At 52.9% G+C, this 17276-nt stretch overlaps 1 protein-coding gene across 3 annotated transcripts in view; it reads left to right on the forward strand.

The window, feature by feature from the left end:
• The window catches only part of ECE1 (endothelin converting enzyme 1), a 110572-nt gene extending 97152 nt beyond the window's left edge, over positions 1-13420 (forward strand). For all 3 annotated transcript variants that reach the window (XM_058304192.2, XM_058304190.2, XM_058304191.1), the window contains exons 12-19: positions 1163-1261; positions 1749-1826; positions 3279-3382; positions 6459-6569; positions 7220-7287; positions 8032-8222; positions 10227-10322; positions 10911-13420. In XM_058304192.2, coding sequence (XP_058160175.1) covers positions 1163-1261; positions 1749-1826; positions 3279-3382; positions 6459-6569; positions 7220-7287; positions 8032-8222; positions 10227-10322; positions 10911-11087 — 924 coding nt within the window. In that variant the 3' untranslated portion in view covers positions 11088-13420. The remainder of the gene's footprint in view (positions 1-1162; positions 1262-1748; positions 1827-3278; positions 3383-6458; positions 6570-7219; positions 7288-8031; positions 8223-10226; positions 10323-10910) is intronic.
• The last annotated feature ends 3856 nt before the right edge of the window (positions 13421-17276 follow it).

Genomic DNA, 17276 nt, shown 5'->3' on the forward strand with positions numbered 1-17276 from the left:
GTGGGTCAGAAAGTATGGGAAAGGGGAAGCGGCTGTGGCTCAATCAGTTGGGCTCCCATCTACCATATGGGAGGCCCTGGGTTCACGTTCCAGGGCCTCCTTGTGAAGTCAGGCTTGCCCACACTGCGGAGAGCTTCTGGCCCACAAGTGCTGCAGAGTGCCACCCGGCCCGCAAGCACCACAGAGAGCCGACTCAGCAAGGTGACGCAATAAACAGGGAGACAAGTGAAAACACAAAAGAGCACGCAGCAAATGGACACAGAGAGCAAATAACAAGCAAGCCGCAAGCGGGGGAGGGAAATAAATACAGACACACAGAAGAACGTACAGCGAATGGAGACAGAGAGCAGACAACAAGCAAGATGCAAGGCAGGGAGAATGAAAAATTTTAAAAAGTTTGAGAAAGGCTATATATTCCAACCCTCTCCAAAAGGATTACTGTGTGCATGTTACCATATTAAAGGCTCTGAGAGGGAAGCAGATTTGGGTCAACTGATAGAGTGTCTGCCCACCATGTGGGCGAAAATCTGTGTGGTAAGTCGGCGCACACACAGTGCTGATGCGTACAAGGAGTGTCGTGCCACACAGGGGTGTCCCCCACATAGGGGAGCCCCACGTGCAAGGAGTGCGCCCCATAAGGAGAGCCACCCCATGCGAAAAAGAGTGCAGCCTGCCCAGGAGTGACACTGCGCACACAGAGAGCTGACACAGCACGATGACGCAACAAAGAGACACAGATTCCCAGTGCTACTGGCAAGAATGCAAGTGGACACAGAAGAACACACAGCAAATGGATGCAGAGAGCAGACACTGGGGAGGGGGGCAAGGGGAGAAAAATAAAAAATAAATCTTAAAAAAAAAAAAAAGATAAAGGCTCTGAGAAGCCCTACAGTGAAGAGACTTTGCTAACTTTCCTGAAGCTTGTCCTGCACTTGTCTGACCAAAAACCCTATGTAGAAATGCATTTTTGTCTTGCAGGACAGCAGTGTTCCCAGGAGAGCATGGCTGTGGCTCTCCTTAGCCCAGGACCAGAGAGCCTGAGGCTTTCAGCCCAGCGCTGAGTTTAACCTCCGCCCCCACGGAATCCCTCTGCAGGGGGTGCCTGTTGTGTTTAGGCGAGCCCAGTGCCCAGGCCTGACTGGTGTAGCCTCTGTCTCCTCAGGCCAGCGAGATAATCTTGGAGATCAAGAAGGCATTTGAGGAAAGCCTGAGCACCCTAAAGTGGATGGATGAGGACACTCGGAAATCAGCCAAGGAAAAGGTGGGGCGTGCCAGGCGCTTGCAGGGTCCCTGGGGCTTCCGACAGCCCCGGGGGGAGGAGAGGAGGGAGGAGGGGCTGCTTCCATCGGGGGAGGACAGCACAGACACTGCAGGGGCCAGACCGTCCAGCAGGGTGGAGGGACAGCCTTCAGCACGTGACCACACAAATGAAAGTATAAGAACAAACGGTGAAGGCGTGCAAGGGGCAAGCGCAGGAGGTGATGTGTCTGACGGAGAGCGAGGGACCTGGTGCTCCATGGGTGGTACTTAGGGAAGGCTCCCTTCGGGAAGTGACACTTAAGCAGAGACCCAAAGGAGGACAGAAGTGAGCCTAGAGCGGGATCTGTCCAAGAAGAGCTGTCTGCCCTGCGGCCAGGGAACCTGCCCTGCCTCCCTTGACCCTGACGCTGAGCTGGGCGCGCATAGAGCTGAGGCCGGCCTGGCCAGCATCGCCCCGTGCTCACCGACCTCTTCTCTCTCCTGTCCAGGCAGATGCAATCTACAACATGATAGGCTACCCCAACTTTATCATGGACCCCAAGGAGCTGGACAAAGTGTTCAATGACGTGAGTGGCTTCCACCCACCCCCTGGCACCCCCCAGCATCCCCGAGGGAGGGCAGAGGCAGAGCTGGGTGCTGATGGTATGCTGGCGGCACCAGGGCTGCTGAGACATGGAGAGGTGATCGTGGTGTGGGGTTTAGGGATGCATCGGGCATTGCCTGGCAGTCAACACCAAAATACATGCCAAGCGCCCTGCTGGAACGTCAGCTCCACCTGAGGAGGAAATGATGCAGAGGGAGGCCACAGATCCTAAGAGGCGCGGAGGGAATTGGCATTCCTAAAACATCAGGGGACAGGGTAAAGAATGGAACCCTTCCTCCCCTGCCCCCCAGAATTGCCTCATATCCATGGGCTCCTCCTTCAACTCCCCAAAGAAACTTGGACCTCTGATTTTGATCTTGAAATACTGATGGGAGAGAGAAAACATATTTCCCAAAAGTACCTTTAAGCTTAATTTAGGCAACGAGGGCGGTCGACACAGCCCTGCTGGTTAGAACTCTGGCTCATCGCGCCTTTAACTGGATTGTGCTTCTGTACCAAGAGATAAAGATTTATGTCTCCTTATGATTGAAATTTGTCAGTTCCAGCATTTTTGAAATTATAACCTCTCATGATGGTTATATTTAAAACCTAAGAACATTAGAACTACCTTTGAGACTATGGAACTCATTGTGCAGCCTTTTCCCTTGAGAATAATTGAAGACACCCCAGATGTCATGATATGAGGCCCAGGTGCTCCTGGAGACGGCCCAGGCAGAGGCCTGGAGCCCTGGACAACCCAGAGTCAGAGTCCTGTCCCAGATCACCCTGTGTTTTACCAGAGCCCTGATGTAAAGCTGGAAAGATCTAGAATGGATCTAAGGGAGAACTTTGCAACTGTCAGGAGCCAAAAGGCTGGGCTGAGTGGTGAAGATGGCATGGGGTAATGCCTGGCCCTGGACATGTCAGAGAAGGAGGTGGATCCCAGCTTGACATATTAGATCTGTGCTACCCAGGATTCTAGCTCCGAAACAAATCGCTATTAATTTGTATTTTCATGGATTAAAATTAAATTAAAAATTGAGTTCCTTTGTAGCACTAGCCACATTTGAAATGCTCAGTGTTCACACGTGGCTAGTGCCTACCACAGCACAAACACAGGTTATCTCCATCATTTCTAGAAGTTCTGTTGGACAATGCTGGAGCTATTTCTTGCCTAAGGCCCAAGCACCACTGCGGGGTCCTCCTGCAGCCCCGGGACACTGTCACGTAGCCCTTAGCTGAAAGCCGTAATCTGTCCTTGAAGAGAGTTGGTGCCAGCCGCCATCAGGGCGAGGGCTGAGCCCTCCAGTCTAGTCTCTGACCTGCCGACCAATCCTGCAACCTCGCTGGATCTCAGTTTCCCCTGTTCTAGGGGGGTTTGCCCTGGAGGACCCGAGGTGCCTCCCAACCTGGGCGACGGCTTTCTCTTTTGCAGTACACTGCAGTTCCAGACCTCTACTTTGAGAACGTCATGCGGTTTTTCAACTTCTCGTGGAGGGTCACGGCCGACCAACTCAGGAAAGCCCCCAACCGAGATCAGTGAGTCCCCCACCCCCCGCCCCGGGTCTCTGGGAGAGCGCCGGCTCCTGGTACTGGGGGTGCCCTGGGCTTAGCTCGCGTTTATGGCGCTCTTCCCGTGTGCCAGGTATACCTGTCACGAGCGCCCTCTGGAGGGTGGAGACTGCCTTTATCCCCACTTCTCAGATGAAGAAACCCAAGAACAGAGGTGCTGCCCAGCCAGGAGCTGAGGTCAGCTTGCTGGCGGACTGAGCCTGGCCTCCAGAGCGGAGCGGACCTGGCACCGTGTTGGCATCCTGAGCCTTCGTTTCATCACCTGCCAAGAGGGACGGGAGTAGCTGGTTCTTAGGTGGTTGTGACAGTCAAACGTGAGAACTTCCGGAGAACGTCAGGCATGGAGGAGGCTCGACGAGGGCTCGTTTCCTGTAGTTCCTCACTAAAAGGAGTGGTGATTTCTCAGGGACAGTTCTCATAGAAACGTGAGGATGGTTCTGGATAGGCCCTGGAACTATCCTGGTCCCCACGCCAGACCTTCTTAAATCAGAATAACCTCATTGAGACCTGGAAATCTGCCCTTTTTTCTTTTTAACAGTCTCTTCAGAAAAATTGGATGTAGTCAGCCCAAAATTGGTTCTGAGACAATGCTCACGCCATTCCTAAAACACTTTGCAGAGTAAATCCTACCAAAAGATCAAAGCACTTTCTCTTTCCTCTGGTGCCCCCTCGTGGACAACAGGGGTTCAAACGTCCTGTTTCCTTTAAGTTTCCCGTCGTTACCCTCTAAGCTCACAGGACACTGGGCTGTCACCTCCAGAATATGGCATAGGCGCTGCGACCAGGTGGTGAATTTATCTGAAATCTTTTCATTTAGTTTTAAAAAATCATGTGGATGTTGTGTCCTACCCAGTAACGTATCCATGGATACATTAGAGTATAAATAGGGTGTTTTAAATTTCTCAATATACTTCTGTGGCTTCAGGCACCCCTTAACATATCTCCTTGGGACTCACCTGGAGGAGGCAGAGCAACCTTTTGGGCTGGGGGAGAAAATGGCCTGCCTCTCTCTACCCCTCACCGGCCCCTCCCCTCCACACCAGAGCAGCGTTGAGAGGCCAAATATTTCGTTATGATATACCATCATTTCCAAACTTTGGTCCCAGGACCCTTCTACATGCCTAAAAATTACTGGCCCTCAAAGAGCTTTTGTTTTGTGAGTTATATAAATTTTTATGAAAATTTTATTTTGTGAAAAATAAAATGAAAACTTGGCCCAGTGGTTAGGGCGTCCGTCTACCACATGGGAGGTCCACGGTTCAAACCCCAGGCCTCCTTGACCCGTGTGGAGCTGGCCCGTGCGCAGTGCTGATGTGCGCAAGGAGTGCCGTGCCACACAGGGATGTCCCCTGTGTAGGGGAGACCCACGCGCAAGGAGTGTGCCCCGTAAGGAGAGCCACCCAGCGTGAAAGAAAGTGCAGCCTGCCCAGGAATGGCGCCGCACACACAGAGAGCTGACACAGCAAGATGACGCAACAAAAGAAACACAGATTCCCATGCTGCTGACAACAACAGAAGCGGACAAAGAAGAGCATGCAGCAAATAGACACAGAGAACAGACAACTGGGGCAAGGGGGGAAATAAATAAATAAATAAATCTTTAAAAAAATAAGTAGAAGACAGCTGGAGTCTCATCTGCTTCAGCATTCAGTCCATTGCAATATGTTGTTTTGACATATATAAAGAAAATGTAGCTTCACATAATAAATATAATAGTTGGGAAGGAAGACCCATATTCATAGTCTTTTCTGGTACTTGTGCCTCTTTTCTGATACTAGACCAAAACTTGACAGTAGTAGTTTCGTAAAGGTTAGCTGCTTTGTGGAATCTGAACCATATCCTTGAACTTTTCATTCTCTGGTATGTTAAAATCCATTGGCTCATCTTGCACTTTGAATAAGTCTTTTATCCATGCATAACTTTATAACATCATGCATTGGTCATTTGGAAAGCAGTGGTTCACTGATTTAACAGTCTTCCAAATGCTGACACTTTTATGAAAAAGAAAATCACCTTTTTAAAATATTACCACTGATCTCATGAGAAAAGTCTCTTAAGTTTTGGGAAGCTGCCCCATTTATGGTGACTGATAAAAGGTTTTCAAATTTTTAAATTTTGCTTGAAATCTTGAATTTTATCATGGTCAACAAATAGTGTAGGTTGTTTCGCTTAAAGTGAGCTTGTCACTTTAAGCATTTTCAAGATAATGTCTGCCAAATACTCAAATCAAAATTTCCATAGTTTGTCAGTCTCTCTCAAGTAAAAATGGTGTGACAAAACAGAAGTGCTTTAAGTCTGCTTCCCATTAGGTCATATGAAATATTAAAGTATGTAAGGGTCTAGATTTAATGAGATTAATAATTATGTACTTCACCAAGGACATTTTTAATTTAAAATGGCACTTCTTGGGGAGTGGATGTAGCTCAGTGGTTGAACACCTGCTTCCCATGTATGAGGTCCTGGGTTCAATCCCCGGACCTCCTAAAAATTGAAAAAATAATAATAAAGCACTTCTTTTTACCTTGTGTACATGCTGGTGACAAACACAGTGACTGCTTGAACAATTGGGTGTCCCTGCCTTGATTTATTCTAAGGCACCAGCATTTTTACCTGTTGTTGCTTTTGCATCATCAGTGCAAAAGTCAACTCAGCGGAAAAGGCAAATAATGCCTTAATATTATTATGAAAATAATTTTGACCTTACAGACCCCTGAATGGAACTTGGGGACCCCACCCCCAGGTATCCACAGTCCACACTTTGATACCTGCTGATAGATACATTTTGAGTTTAGACAATGATGACTTCAATACCTGAGGCTCTTTGTTAAGAGGCTTAGTATCCCCTGTGCAGATATGATAGCATTTACCTAATCGATGCCATGGCTGTAGACGTGTAGGTGTTTTCAGGTTTTCTCCTCTCAAGGACAGTGCTGCCATGACCGTCCTGGGACTGGGGTGCACTTGGACCCTCAGGTCACGAGGTGAGGGCCCCCTACCCTCGCCAGCCGGGCCCGCGAGCTGAGCTCCCACCTGCTCCTTACAGGTGGAGCATGACCCCCGCCATGGTGAACGCTTACTACTCGCCCACCAAGAACGAGATCGTGTTTCCAGCCGGGATCCTGCAGGCTCCGTTCTACACCCGCTCCTCACCCAAGTAAGATGCCTCTGCTGCTCCCGGCCCCCGGCCCCCGCCGCTCAGCAGCCCCCCCGCCCAGTCTGCCCCTGTGGCCACACGACAAATTGTGGTCCTTGGCCCAGTGGCCCAGGTGATAGGGAGTATCAGAGAAGTTGCAGAGAAAACATCCTGCTCCCTCTCCTTTCCTCCAGGGGTCCTGGATCTGGAAGCCCCCACGCTGTAACATCTTGGGGGGCATGTTATGGGGTCAGGGCCCTGTTTAGGGCAAATACCCCTCGAATCTTTGACTAAGGTCATGGTTGGGGAGTCGGGAAGACTCAAGGTACTGCCTCAGAAATGAAGTCCACGCAGCCCTGAGTTTGAAGGCCAGGTTTGCTGTTTGCTGTGTGGCCCTTAGTCAAAACGGGGGAGCTCTTCCAAGGCGCAGTTTGCTCGCTTATGGAGTCCGTTAATGCCTGACTCCTCTGAGAGACTGAAGCGGACAATGGAGTTGTGTAAAGCATCTGGCACAGTGCTTGGTACCCAGCAGGTACCGGCTGACCCCACAGATTCGGGCCATCCCCCAGTGGCTGGTCCCCAGGCCCAGGAAGGAAGGTTTGGACAACTGGGCAAGAGCGAGAGGCCCTCCCCTCACGCCACCACCCTCATCTCTGTGTGCCCCCCTCTAGGGCCTTGAACTTTGGTGGCATCGGCGTCGTCGTGGGACATGAGCTGACCCATGCGTTTGATGATCAAGGTACGGGCTCCTTGGGGTCCCCTTCGGCTGGGGCCCATCCAGCCCTGCAGCCCCTGCCTTCTGCTCCCTTCACTTCTAAGGGTCTTAGCTTTGGAGACAGAAGGACCTGGATTCAAACGCTGGCTCTGCCACCTGCTGGTTGTATGAGTCCGGCATGTCTCCAAGCCTCCATTGCCTTGTCTGTAAACTGGGAGTAATGATACCAAACTCACATCCTGACTGGGAGGATGGTGAAGCCACCTGCCCAAGGAAGGCGCTGAGTACGTGGCGGTGCATATTAGAAGTCTGCGAGGAGCCTACGTTTCTTCATGGCTCCAGAGACTTCCCTGGCCCGACTGCCATCAGCAGAGCTGAAGTCAGTCCCCTGCTCACTAGCTAACGTCCAGAGTCCTCCTTCGGGTCCCTAAGCCAGCAGGAAGAGGCAGAGAGCTCGGTGGCCAGGGGCCTCTCTGTGACCCAGGTGCTGCCGGCTGCATTCAGCCCTCCCTGGGCATCACTTCCACGGCCAGTCTTGAACATAATCCAGCCCCATCGGAACAGTGAGCTGGTCCTTTGCAGGCTCCTCACTCTCCTCCCTCCTCCGCCTCCTACTGCCTCATTCTTCCTCCTCCTCTGGCATCAGGTCAGGCCCTGTGCCCCTGCTGTGGCTAGACAGGGATCCGTTTCTTCCCGGAGGGGCGAGGAGAGGGCGCTGCTGCCCTGCAACACCTCCTCCTCTACCTGCACGTCCCTCTGTCCCTGCAGGACGGGAGTACGACAAGGACGGGAACCTGCGGTCCTGGTGGAAGAACTCGTCGGTGGAGGCCTTCAGGCAGCAGACGGAGTGCATGGTGCAGCAGTACAGCAACTACAGCGTGAACGGCGAGCCCGTCAACGGGCGGCACACGCTCGGCGAGAACATCGCCGACAACGGGGGCCTCAAGGCAGCCTACCAGGTGGGGTTCCCCGCCCCGCGTGGGTCTTCACAGGTGCCCTTAGGCCAGGCGCGACGGCTCTGCGAGCTCCAGAGGCCCCGCCTGCAGGGTGGGTGGTGACGGGCACTGAGGGAGGTGGTGTCTCTGAAAGTACCCAGAGCGGGGCACCCACAAGGCTTTCCATCTTGAGTCTCTTCTGGCCTGAGAGCCTCAGGACAGGGCTTGGGCCGGAGCTGCCCAAAGCCCCTGCCTGTTCTTGCGGTGGCAGGGAGGAAGGCACCACTAAGGCTGGACAGCAGCAGGCCAGGGAGGCTCTGTGGGGGGCGCCGGTGGAGAAGCAAGGCCAAGGGGAAGGGGACGTCGCACGTGGACCCAGCCCTGGGTTCACATCCTAGTTCAGGAGCAAGGCCCGCAACCTCCTTGAGCCTCAGTTGGCTTGGCTGTGAGGACCTCATATGTGCATCGCTGGGTTGCTATGGAGATGAAACAAGATAACCTGTGCAGAAGAGTCCAGCACCAGGCCCAGTCCAGAATGGTGCTCAGAAATGTTGGCTGATTTGGGTGGGAGGGATAGCAGAGAGAGGAGGTGTCTGCCGGGGAGAGCAGTACAGAGCTTCCTCTAACCCTGATAGTAAGAGTCCCAATATGGAGAGGTGCCGTTCACTGAGGCCCCACCCCAGACTTTACAGTTAGGTATCATAACCCCCATTTTACAGGTGAGGAAACTGAGCCCAGAGACGTTCGGCAACTTACGTAAAATCCATTAGTCAATAAAAATTTATTGCAAATCTTCTACCTACCACATACTGAACAAAGTTCTGTGGCAATAAAGACCTAAATAAATAAATAATGGCAGGTGTTGGTAAGGTGAAGCATATAAAATAGGGTAAACTAATGAACAGTAACGGGGAGGGGAGTGGTCAGGCTGGGTCTTCTGGAGGGAACTTTTAAATTGAGACCTGAATGGTGGGGAATTGGCAGGGAAAAGCAGGGGAAGTGTCAGCAAAAGGAATCGCAGAGGCCAGGAGATGGGCACAAGCCCTGCATGTTCAAGGTCAGGAAGAGGGACGAGGGGGGCTGGAGCAGCGGGAATGCAGGGCTGAGAGGGAGGGGCAGGGCTGCAGTGGCAGCGGGGACGAGATCCCCGCACAAGGAGCTGAGGTTTTACTCTGGTTGCAGGGGAGCCAACCGGGGGTTTTAAGTAGAGGAATGACATGATCTAATTTATCTTTTAAAACAAGTCAGCAAGTCTCCAGGCCACAGGCCAAATCCACCCTGCCACCTGAATCTTGTAAGTAAAGTTTTGGGAGTACACAAAAACGCCCATTTGTTTACATATTGCCTGTGGCAGAGTTGAGCAGCAGCATCAGATACGTCAGGCCCACGAAGCTGAAAGTACTGTCTGGCCCTTCCCAAAAAAAGGTTTGCCACCCCCGGCCTCCAAAGGACCGCTGAAGTTGCTCTGTGGGGAGGGCACTGGAGTTGGGTCAGTCTGAGTCAGGAAGACTAGGTCGAAAGCTGCCGTGACGGGCCAGGCAAGCGATGGGAATGGCAGTGGGCAGGGGAACGGGGGCCAGGTCTGGGATGTGCGGTTTGATTGAAAGAAAAGAATTGAGGAAGAGTTCTGGGTTTTTTGACCTAAGAGACTGGATGGGTTGTGGTGCCATCGACTATGGCAGGGAAAGCTTGGGCTGCGTGTGAGAGAGCTGTCGTTCTGTGTGGGCCGTGCTAAGTCTGAGGTCCCTGTGGGACGTCCAGCTGGAGCGGCTAAATAGACAAACCAGGGAGGAGGCCGGAGCAAATGTGAGAGCCACCAGCACGTAAGGGGCGTTGGAAGGCGTCGGGCTGAGGAGTGCACGTAGGGAAGGGGCTCCTCCAGGTGGAGCTGGGCCATCCGAGCTGAGGCCCAGACCCCCAGGAACCGGGCGCTGCTCCGACAGGGTGGAGCTGCCCGAGGTGCCCCGCACCAGCCCCCTCCATCGCCACCCGGCCGGGAACTCCAGCTTCTGGTCTTCTCCCCTCCAGGCTTACCAGAACTGGGTGAAGAAGAACGGGCCCGAGCAGACGCTGCCCACCCTGGGGCTCACCAACAACCAGCTCTTCTTCCTGGGTTTTGCACAGGTGAGTCCATCAGGAAGAACTGCCAAGCTCAGACAAATTCTGCCACCTGGATGTTCCAGGAGCTCTGGTGGCCTAAGGCCAGCTCCCCCTCAAACAGAGAACATCCTCACCCATCGGGCTGCCCACAGGCGTCTTCCAGACGCTTCTTGCCATTAAAGAGCGTCCAAGAAGGGCCAGGAGAGCTATTAAAAGTATTCCTGCATTGGGTGGATGGAAGCGTGAGGTGATGGCTAAGGTCCCTGGGGTCTAGAAATTTCTCAACCTCAGAATGCCCCAGATTGTTTCTTGAGTTGAGCATCCAGTTTACAGCCTTGCGTTGGTCTCCAGAGCTAACACGCTATTTGACAGTTTGCTCTGCCCAGGAGATAAAGGATTGGGATTCAATCTAAGGTTGGCAAACGGGCTCTTGGAGCAGAATCCCTGTTCAGGTGAAATCGAATCCCCAGGCCAGAGACGTTGCTCTGGCTGAAGGAATGCAGGCTGGAAACCACAGCGCTGCGGGCTGGGATGGGGCCCACTCGGGAGGCCCTCCTGAAGCCTGCGTGGCCCCCAGTAACCCCAGCCTCCCCCTTGTTGCCCCTCACGAAGGTCTGGTGCTCTGTCCGCACGCCCGAGAGCTCCCACGAAGGCCTCATCACAGATCCTCACAGCCCCTCCCGCTTCCGGGTCATCGGCTCCGTCTCCAACTCCAAGGCCTTCTCAGAACACTTCCGCTGCCCCCCCGGCTCCCCCATGAACCCTCGTCACAAATGTGAAGTCTGGTGAGGGACGAAGTGCAAAGAGCCAAGGACGAGGAGGGGAAGGGGCTGAGGACTGCCCCCTCCGGCCAGCATCCGGACAACGCCCACCCCCTTGGCCCCCCAGGGCGCCCCTTCCCTGCACTGGAAGGTTTCAGCCAGAACCGAACCTGCGTGGTGGGTTCTCAGCATAATCCAAGGTTCGATCCATGTGAAAACCCTGTCATCCCAGGCACACGCGTGTCGACTGGAATGGGCACTCGGGTGTCGGGCTGGTCGCTCACCAGGCCTGGGCCCCAGCCCACCTCTAGCGCCAGATACACCACAAACACCACTGTGTCAAATACTTTAAAGATATATTTTTGGGCAAACTATTTTTTAAGCATTGTGGAATACACTGGAAATCTTCAGGGAAAAAAAATGCATTTCAAACACTTTTTTTTTACTTTTAGGAAAGGATTGGTATATTTATTACGTTCCACTTTTCTAAGTAGCCTGTGGACAAGGGACGCCCCTGTGGACAGAGAAGCCCCTCTTCTGTTTTCCTCCCTCACTGCCAGGCTGTGCTGAGACAGCTGTCCCCGGGCCACTGGCAGGTCCCCAAAGCTCAAAGCTGCCTCACCCCTGAGGATATGCAATTCCAGCCTCCCGGGCAGAGAGGAGAGGCAGGGAGGCGCCCTCAGGAGACCCGGCTCTTGGCATTGTGCCCTCTGCTCACCTGCCCTGTCCCCGTCAGGAAGCTCTGATCCCCAAAGTCACGGCAGGGATGGCTGAGGCAGAGTGAGGCCGGGCAGGGCCCGTTGAGCCCAGGCTGGGGCCCCCAAGCATGCTGGGCTGGACCCCGGGCATCCCCGCAGGCTGGGGCTCCCCAGCAGCCGGGCACTGCTCTGCTGCAGAGGTGCTGCCCCACCTCTCCCCAGGGCCTGCAGCCTCTCGGTAGCAATCCCCCTTTCCCAGCTGCTTCCATCTGCCTTGCCTGCCCCTTCCCCTGGGGGATGGAGAAAAGGATAAAGGGCTCTGGTCTCCCACGGGGCCTCCGTCCTCCCTCTGAGCTCCGTCCTGAGCCCAGGCCCCAGGACGGCAGCCCGCCCAGCCCTCCCCGTTCTAGTGCCTTATCTGAGGTTGCCGTCCCTGGACTCTACCCTGGGACACGGCCTCCCTCTCCCAGAGCCCCTTGGCCCCCTGGGCGAAGCCCCTAAGTGTCCTACCAGGAAGCCCAGGCCGTGCCCTCTGCTCCCTGTGCCTGCAGCTCCCGCCACCTCACGTCAGCCAAGGGGCTCTGGCCTGCAGGTCAGCGGCTCCAGAGGCCAGAGGTCTGAGGCCTCCATCCCAGCCTCGGCCCCTCGGGGAGACTCGAGGAAACACTGGTAGCTAGATGGGCTCCTCTCCCTTGGGGGATGCTTTCGGCCATGCGAGGCTGGCTGTGAGGGGAAAGTGCCCCCGCACGGTCTGGCCCATGGTGTTGGGGCCAGGAATGTCACCACCTCCCCGAGCCACAGCTTCCCCCAGCGGCCGCCTCAGGGGCTCCGCCAGGTGGAGTTATTTGTAGCCACTGCTCGGGTCCTCCAGGGAAGCACCTGTGGCCACGGCAAGAGCCCCTGCCCGCCGCTGCCGTCCTTTCCCCCAGCAGCCCATGCTGCCTGGCCAGGCGTCCCCTGGAGAGACCACAGTGCTCGCCCCTCCCCCAGGAAGCTGGAATCCTCCCTGCCCAGAGGAGCAGACAGAGCTGTTAACTCTCCTGCACACCTCAGACCTGCCCCAGAGCTGGGGCAGGGGTGTCCGAAGTGGGTCCCAGATGAGGGCCGTGGTCCCCCGTACAGCCAGCCTGGTAGCTCCTTGCAGGAAGGGTAAGGACAGACAAGAGCCAGAGGAGGAGCGCAGGCTGGGGGCTGGCCACGTGCGCCACAGAGAGGGGCTTTTCCGGGCCCTGGCGTCCTCCCCGCGCCTCCTCTCCCCCCACCCGCCCACCTCCCTGCCTTCCCGGGGAGGGCACAGTCCTCCAGCGTCGGCACTGTGGGCAAGCTGACCTCCAGCCAGAAGCAGGAGAGCCGGCGCTGGGCGGCCAGCCGGAGGCATGGTGGGACCGCACTCAGGGCAGGGCGTGGGGGCTCTGCCCCAGCAGGGAGGGAAGCAAAGGAAGCACCCCTTTAACACCACCCCCAGAGCGCCGAGCAAGGCTGAGGTGAGAGGGGCAGCTGCCCTGAGAGGCTCTCCGTAGGTCCAGGAGCCCAAGGGCTGGCTGCTCTGCAGGTACACGGGCGTGAGGCTTGGAGCTGGGAATCTATTTTTTGTATTATGTTTCGTGCTACTGTCGGTTTGGTGTGGCACTATTGTAATTGAAATAAAGTACTTGTACCTAGGGCCACGTGCCTGAGTGTGTGTCTTCCCTGCAAGCACAGAACTGCCTGTCCTGCCTCACCAGGGCCGACTGCACCTCTCCCTGGAGCAGAGGCCTTAGACCCTCAGAGGTGACTCAGTGCCTGGGCCCACCTGGATGCTCTTCTCTCATTGTCACAAGGGCACCCCCTGCTGGTGAAAATGATGCATGGCTCCACCTGGGCCCAAGGGGCCTCTGGTAAAAATAATTTTTCCATTATCTTGGAGCAAAGGATGTTGGCAGTGGCATTCCAGCCTCAGATGTTTGGGCAGGAAAGGAGGAGGGGATTTCAAAGAAGTTCAAGGAAGAGTCTCTGACATTCATACATCTTGCACATTTTTCCTTTGCCCTGGAATGCTCTTTCCCACTCAATAAATTCCTACCCATCCTCCAGTGCCCAGCTCAGCCTCGCCTCTTCCAGGAAGCCCTTCCTGACCTCCCAGTCTGAATCAAGTGGACTCACACAGGCTTCCCTCTCTCATGGCACACCCCACTCTGGACTTGGGTGTCTCCCCTAACTGGACTGAGCTACTTGAAGGGAGGACCTGTATTATTCCTTTCAGTGTCCCTAGTGCTCAGGGCCCAGCACAGAGCACTTATGTAGACTGTCTATTGAATGAATATTTGTTTTCTCTCACAGATGCCCATTTTCCTGCTTCTGTGCCTTTGCTCAGATGCTCTTCCACCCCGGAAACACCCATCTGCCTTCAACATTAAGTGGCACCTCCCAGGAAGCCTTCCTGGCTCCTTCCAGCTCAGGATGTCTCCCATACTGTTCACATTCCCACTGGGTTTTCTTGGCCCATCTTGAGGCATTCATCCAGTTTTACATTTTGGTTATTTATATCCTTGCCTTTTTTCTCCTACCAGAGGTCCCACCTTTCTAGGTTATGAAGGCTCTTGCGCTGTCTCCCACAGCCCATTGCCTGACACAGAACCAGGCACGTATAAGGCTCAGTGACTGTTGGATAAATCAATGGATGGATTACTGGGTGGGTGGATGGGCAGATACCTATAAGGAATTCGTGATTGGGGGACCATCCCCAAGTGCTCCACCAATACTAGAGAAGGAACAAACCATTGGGCTGGTTAACCAGAGGAGTCTTCCTGGAGGGAGAAGATTCCAAATGACCCTTGACTGAAAGGGCAAGAATGGGATTCAGACCCCCCCAGAAAAGTGAACAGGGTGATGACATGAGCAGGCACCTCCTGCAGGGGCAAAACTCATCACTGTGACTCTGCTCCAACCTTGCTTTAAAAAGAATAAGTCATTTGTCTGCTCGTGACTTCAGTTTCCTTGGTATAAAACAATTAGTTCTCTCCTCTCTGTTACGAACATTGGGGAGGTTGTGAGGATGCATGAAACGGGTGCACCTTGAGCTCCTCAGAAGACATGCGTGCCTGCCTGCAGGTGTGCATGAGCCCACAGCCCCCAGCATTTCCCACCTGGGTGACAGCCTCGTCCATCCAACCACTGTCCTCAGAAGGTCGTGTCACTCCCCTGGCCGAGCTTTTGCTGGTTCCCCAGGGTACTAACTGCCCGCTGAAGTTCTGGCTCCTTCCCTGGATTCCCTATGGCCAGCCACACCAGCTGGCACCTTAAACAGGCCAAGCCCTGACCTGCTCAGGCTCTCTGTCCTGTCCTGCCTTCTCATCGGAATGTTCTTGCCACACACCTCTGCCCAAGAGTTAATGAAAACATGAATGGTTATTTTTTTTAAGATTTATTTTATTTATTTCTCTCCCCTTCCCCCTTTGTCTGCTCTGTGTCCATTTGCTGTGTGTTCTGCGTCCACTTGCATTATCAGGTGGCACTGGGAAACTACGTCTCTTTTTTGTTGCGTCATCTTGCTCTGTCATCTCTCCGTGTGTGCGGCGCCACTCCTGGGTGGGCTGCACTTTTTTTTTTTCACACAGGGCAGCTCTCCTTGTGGAGTGGACTCCTTGCGCTTGGAGTCCTCCTACAAGGGGGCGCGCCTGTGTGGCACAACACTCCTTGCCTGCGACAGCACTGCATGTGAGCCAGCTTACCACACAGGTCAGGAGACCCCAGGGATCGAACCCTGGAACCTCCATGTGGTAGATGGATGCTCTATCAGTTGAGCCACGTCCGCTTCCCTGAATGGTTATTTAAAACACAACAATCAGCTTCCACATACTGTGTGCTTGCTGAGTCAGGTTCTGTGCTGCAGGCTTTCTTTACACACATCCTCTCCTGGAATGATCCTGACCATTTTCATTACCCCTATTTTGCAGATGAGCAATCTGAGGTTCAAGGAGATTAGGCCCGGGAGCTGGGCTGAACCCAGGCAGCTGGCGAGGACTTGCTTGGGGAAATGGGAGAGGCTGCTTAGGAACAGGGACTGCGGCAGACCCCAGGGACTGTGCATGCGCATGCAGGCTGCAGGCAGCTGCACCTTCCTACCTGCTTCCCCAATAAGGGATACCTCATTTTTTTTCCCACTAGCCTCTCACCCCACTGCACCCCCCATCCCAGGTGTTGCTTTCCCCGCATGCTCATTCCCAGAGATGAGCAGGTGCATTCCCTCCCTGCTGAGCTCTGCCCCCGCCCCATCCCCTTCCTCCTCCTCCCCTTTTCTAGTGGTAAATTTCCGCAACACACACACTGAATGCATGCCCCTTCCCGCACAGAAGGTGAAAAAATCCAGCCTAGCTCTTTAGGCGTTTATCCTACAGCTGAGGAGATGGAAGCACATGCAAGATGCAACTTGAGAACAAGTGGAAAATGTTTGCAGCCCATGATAATTATGTAGGCAAAAGAAAATCCGGCTGGCACTCCGTAATGGTTGGGGAACTGCAGAAGAGACTGGGGAAGAATTAGAGATGACTCTAAACTTTCAAGAATCTTGTACAATAATGAACCCAAAGAGGAATGGGCAAGATCTTTACAAAGAAAACTGTAAAACTTTACAGAAGAACATAGAAGACCTAATAAATACCCTGATCCTGGATGGAAAGCTTCAATATTATAAAAAACGGCAGTTTTCCCTAAATTAATCTATAATTTCACTGATCTCAACCAAAATCCAAAGATAATTTTTCATAGAATTTGATAAGCTAATCCTAAAATTAATATGGAAGAGAAAACATACAATAGCCAGGACAATTTTGAAAATACAAAGCAATGAGGGAGCTGGCCCACTCAAAATATTTGTAAAGCTATAGTAAATATTATAGTGTGGTGGTGGTGGTGGAAGAAGAGAGAAACCGAACAATTGGAATAGGTTAAAGAGCCAGAAACAAATCTGTGTACATGTGGGAATTATATAGGGTAAAAGAAGCACTTTAAATCAGTTGAATGGTGAATCATTTAATATTGTGTTGGGGCATCCCTTGGGAAAAATATGAATTTAGACCCTGCCTCTCTCCTACTGTTCATAGTGCTAAATCCTACATGTAGGAAACCTAAACATTAAAAACTATTTAAGTATTAGATGTAACAGAAAGGGTTTATGACTTTGGGTAGACAGGCCATCCTTAAAAGACACAAGTGCAAAAAAATAAAAATAAAGAAAAAGGCTAATACATTTGACAACATCACATTTTAAGCTTTTATAAAATAAAATACAATAAAGAAGACAAAATGACAGTTTGACAGAAAATATTTGCAACATACATAGCTATACATAATTATATAACCCCACAAGATGAAAAAGAGAGCAAAAGATTTAAATGGACCATTTGGGGAATAAAAATGAAAAAAGAAAAAAAGTGTTTAAGATGCTCAATCCCACTAATAATATGAAAAATACATTCAAAACCGCAATGAGATAACATTTTTCAGATTGACAAAAATGATAGTTGGATACTAAGTATTGT

This window comes from Dasypus novemcinctus, chromosome 9 (genome assembly GCF_030445035.2).
Source record: "Dasypus novemcinctus isolate mDasNov1 chromosome 9, mDasNov1.1.hap2, whole genome shotgun sequence".
Classification (NCBI taxonomy): domain Eukaryota; kingdom Metazoa; phylum Chordata; class Mammalia; order Cingulata; family Dasypodidae; genus Dasypus; species Dasypus novemcinctus.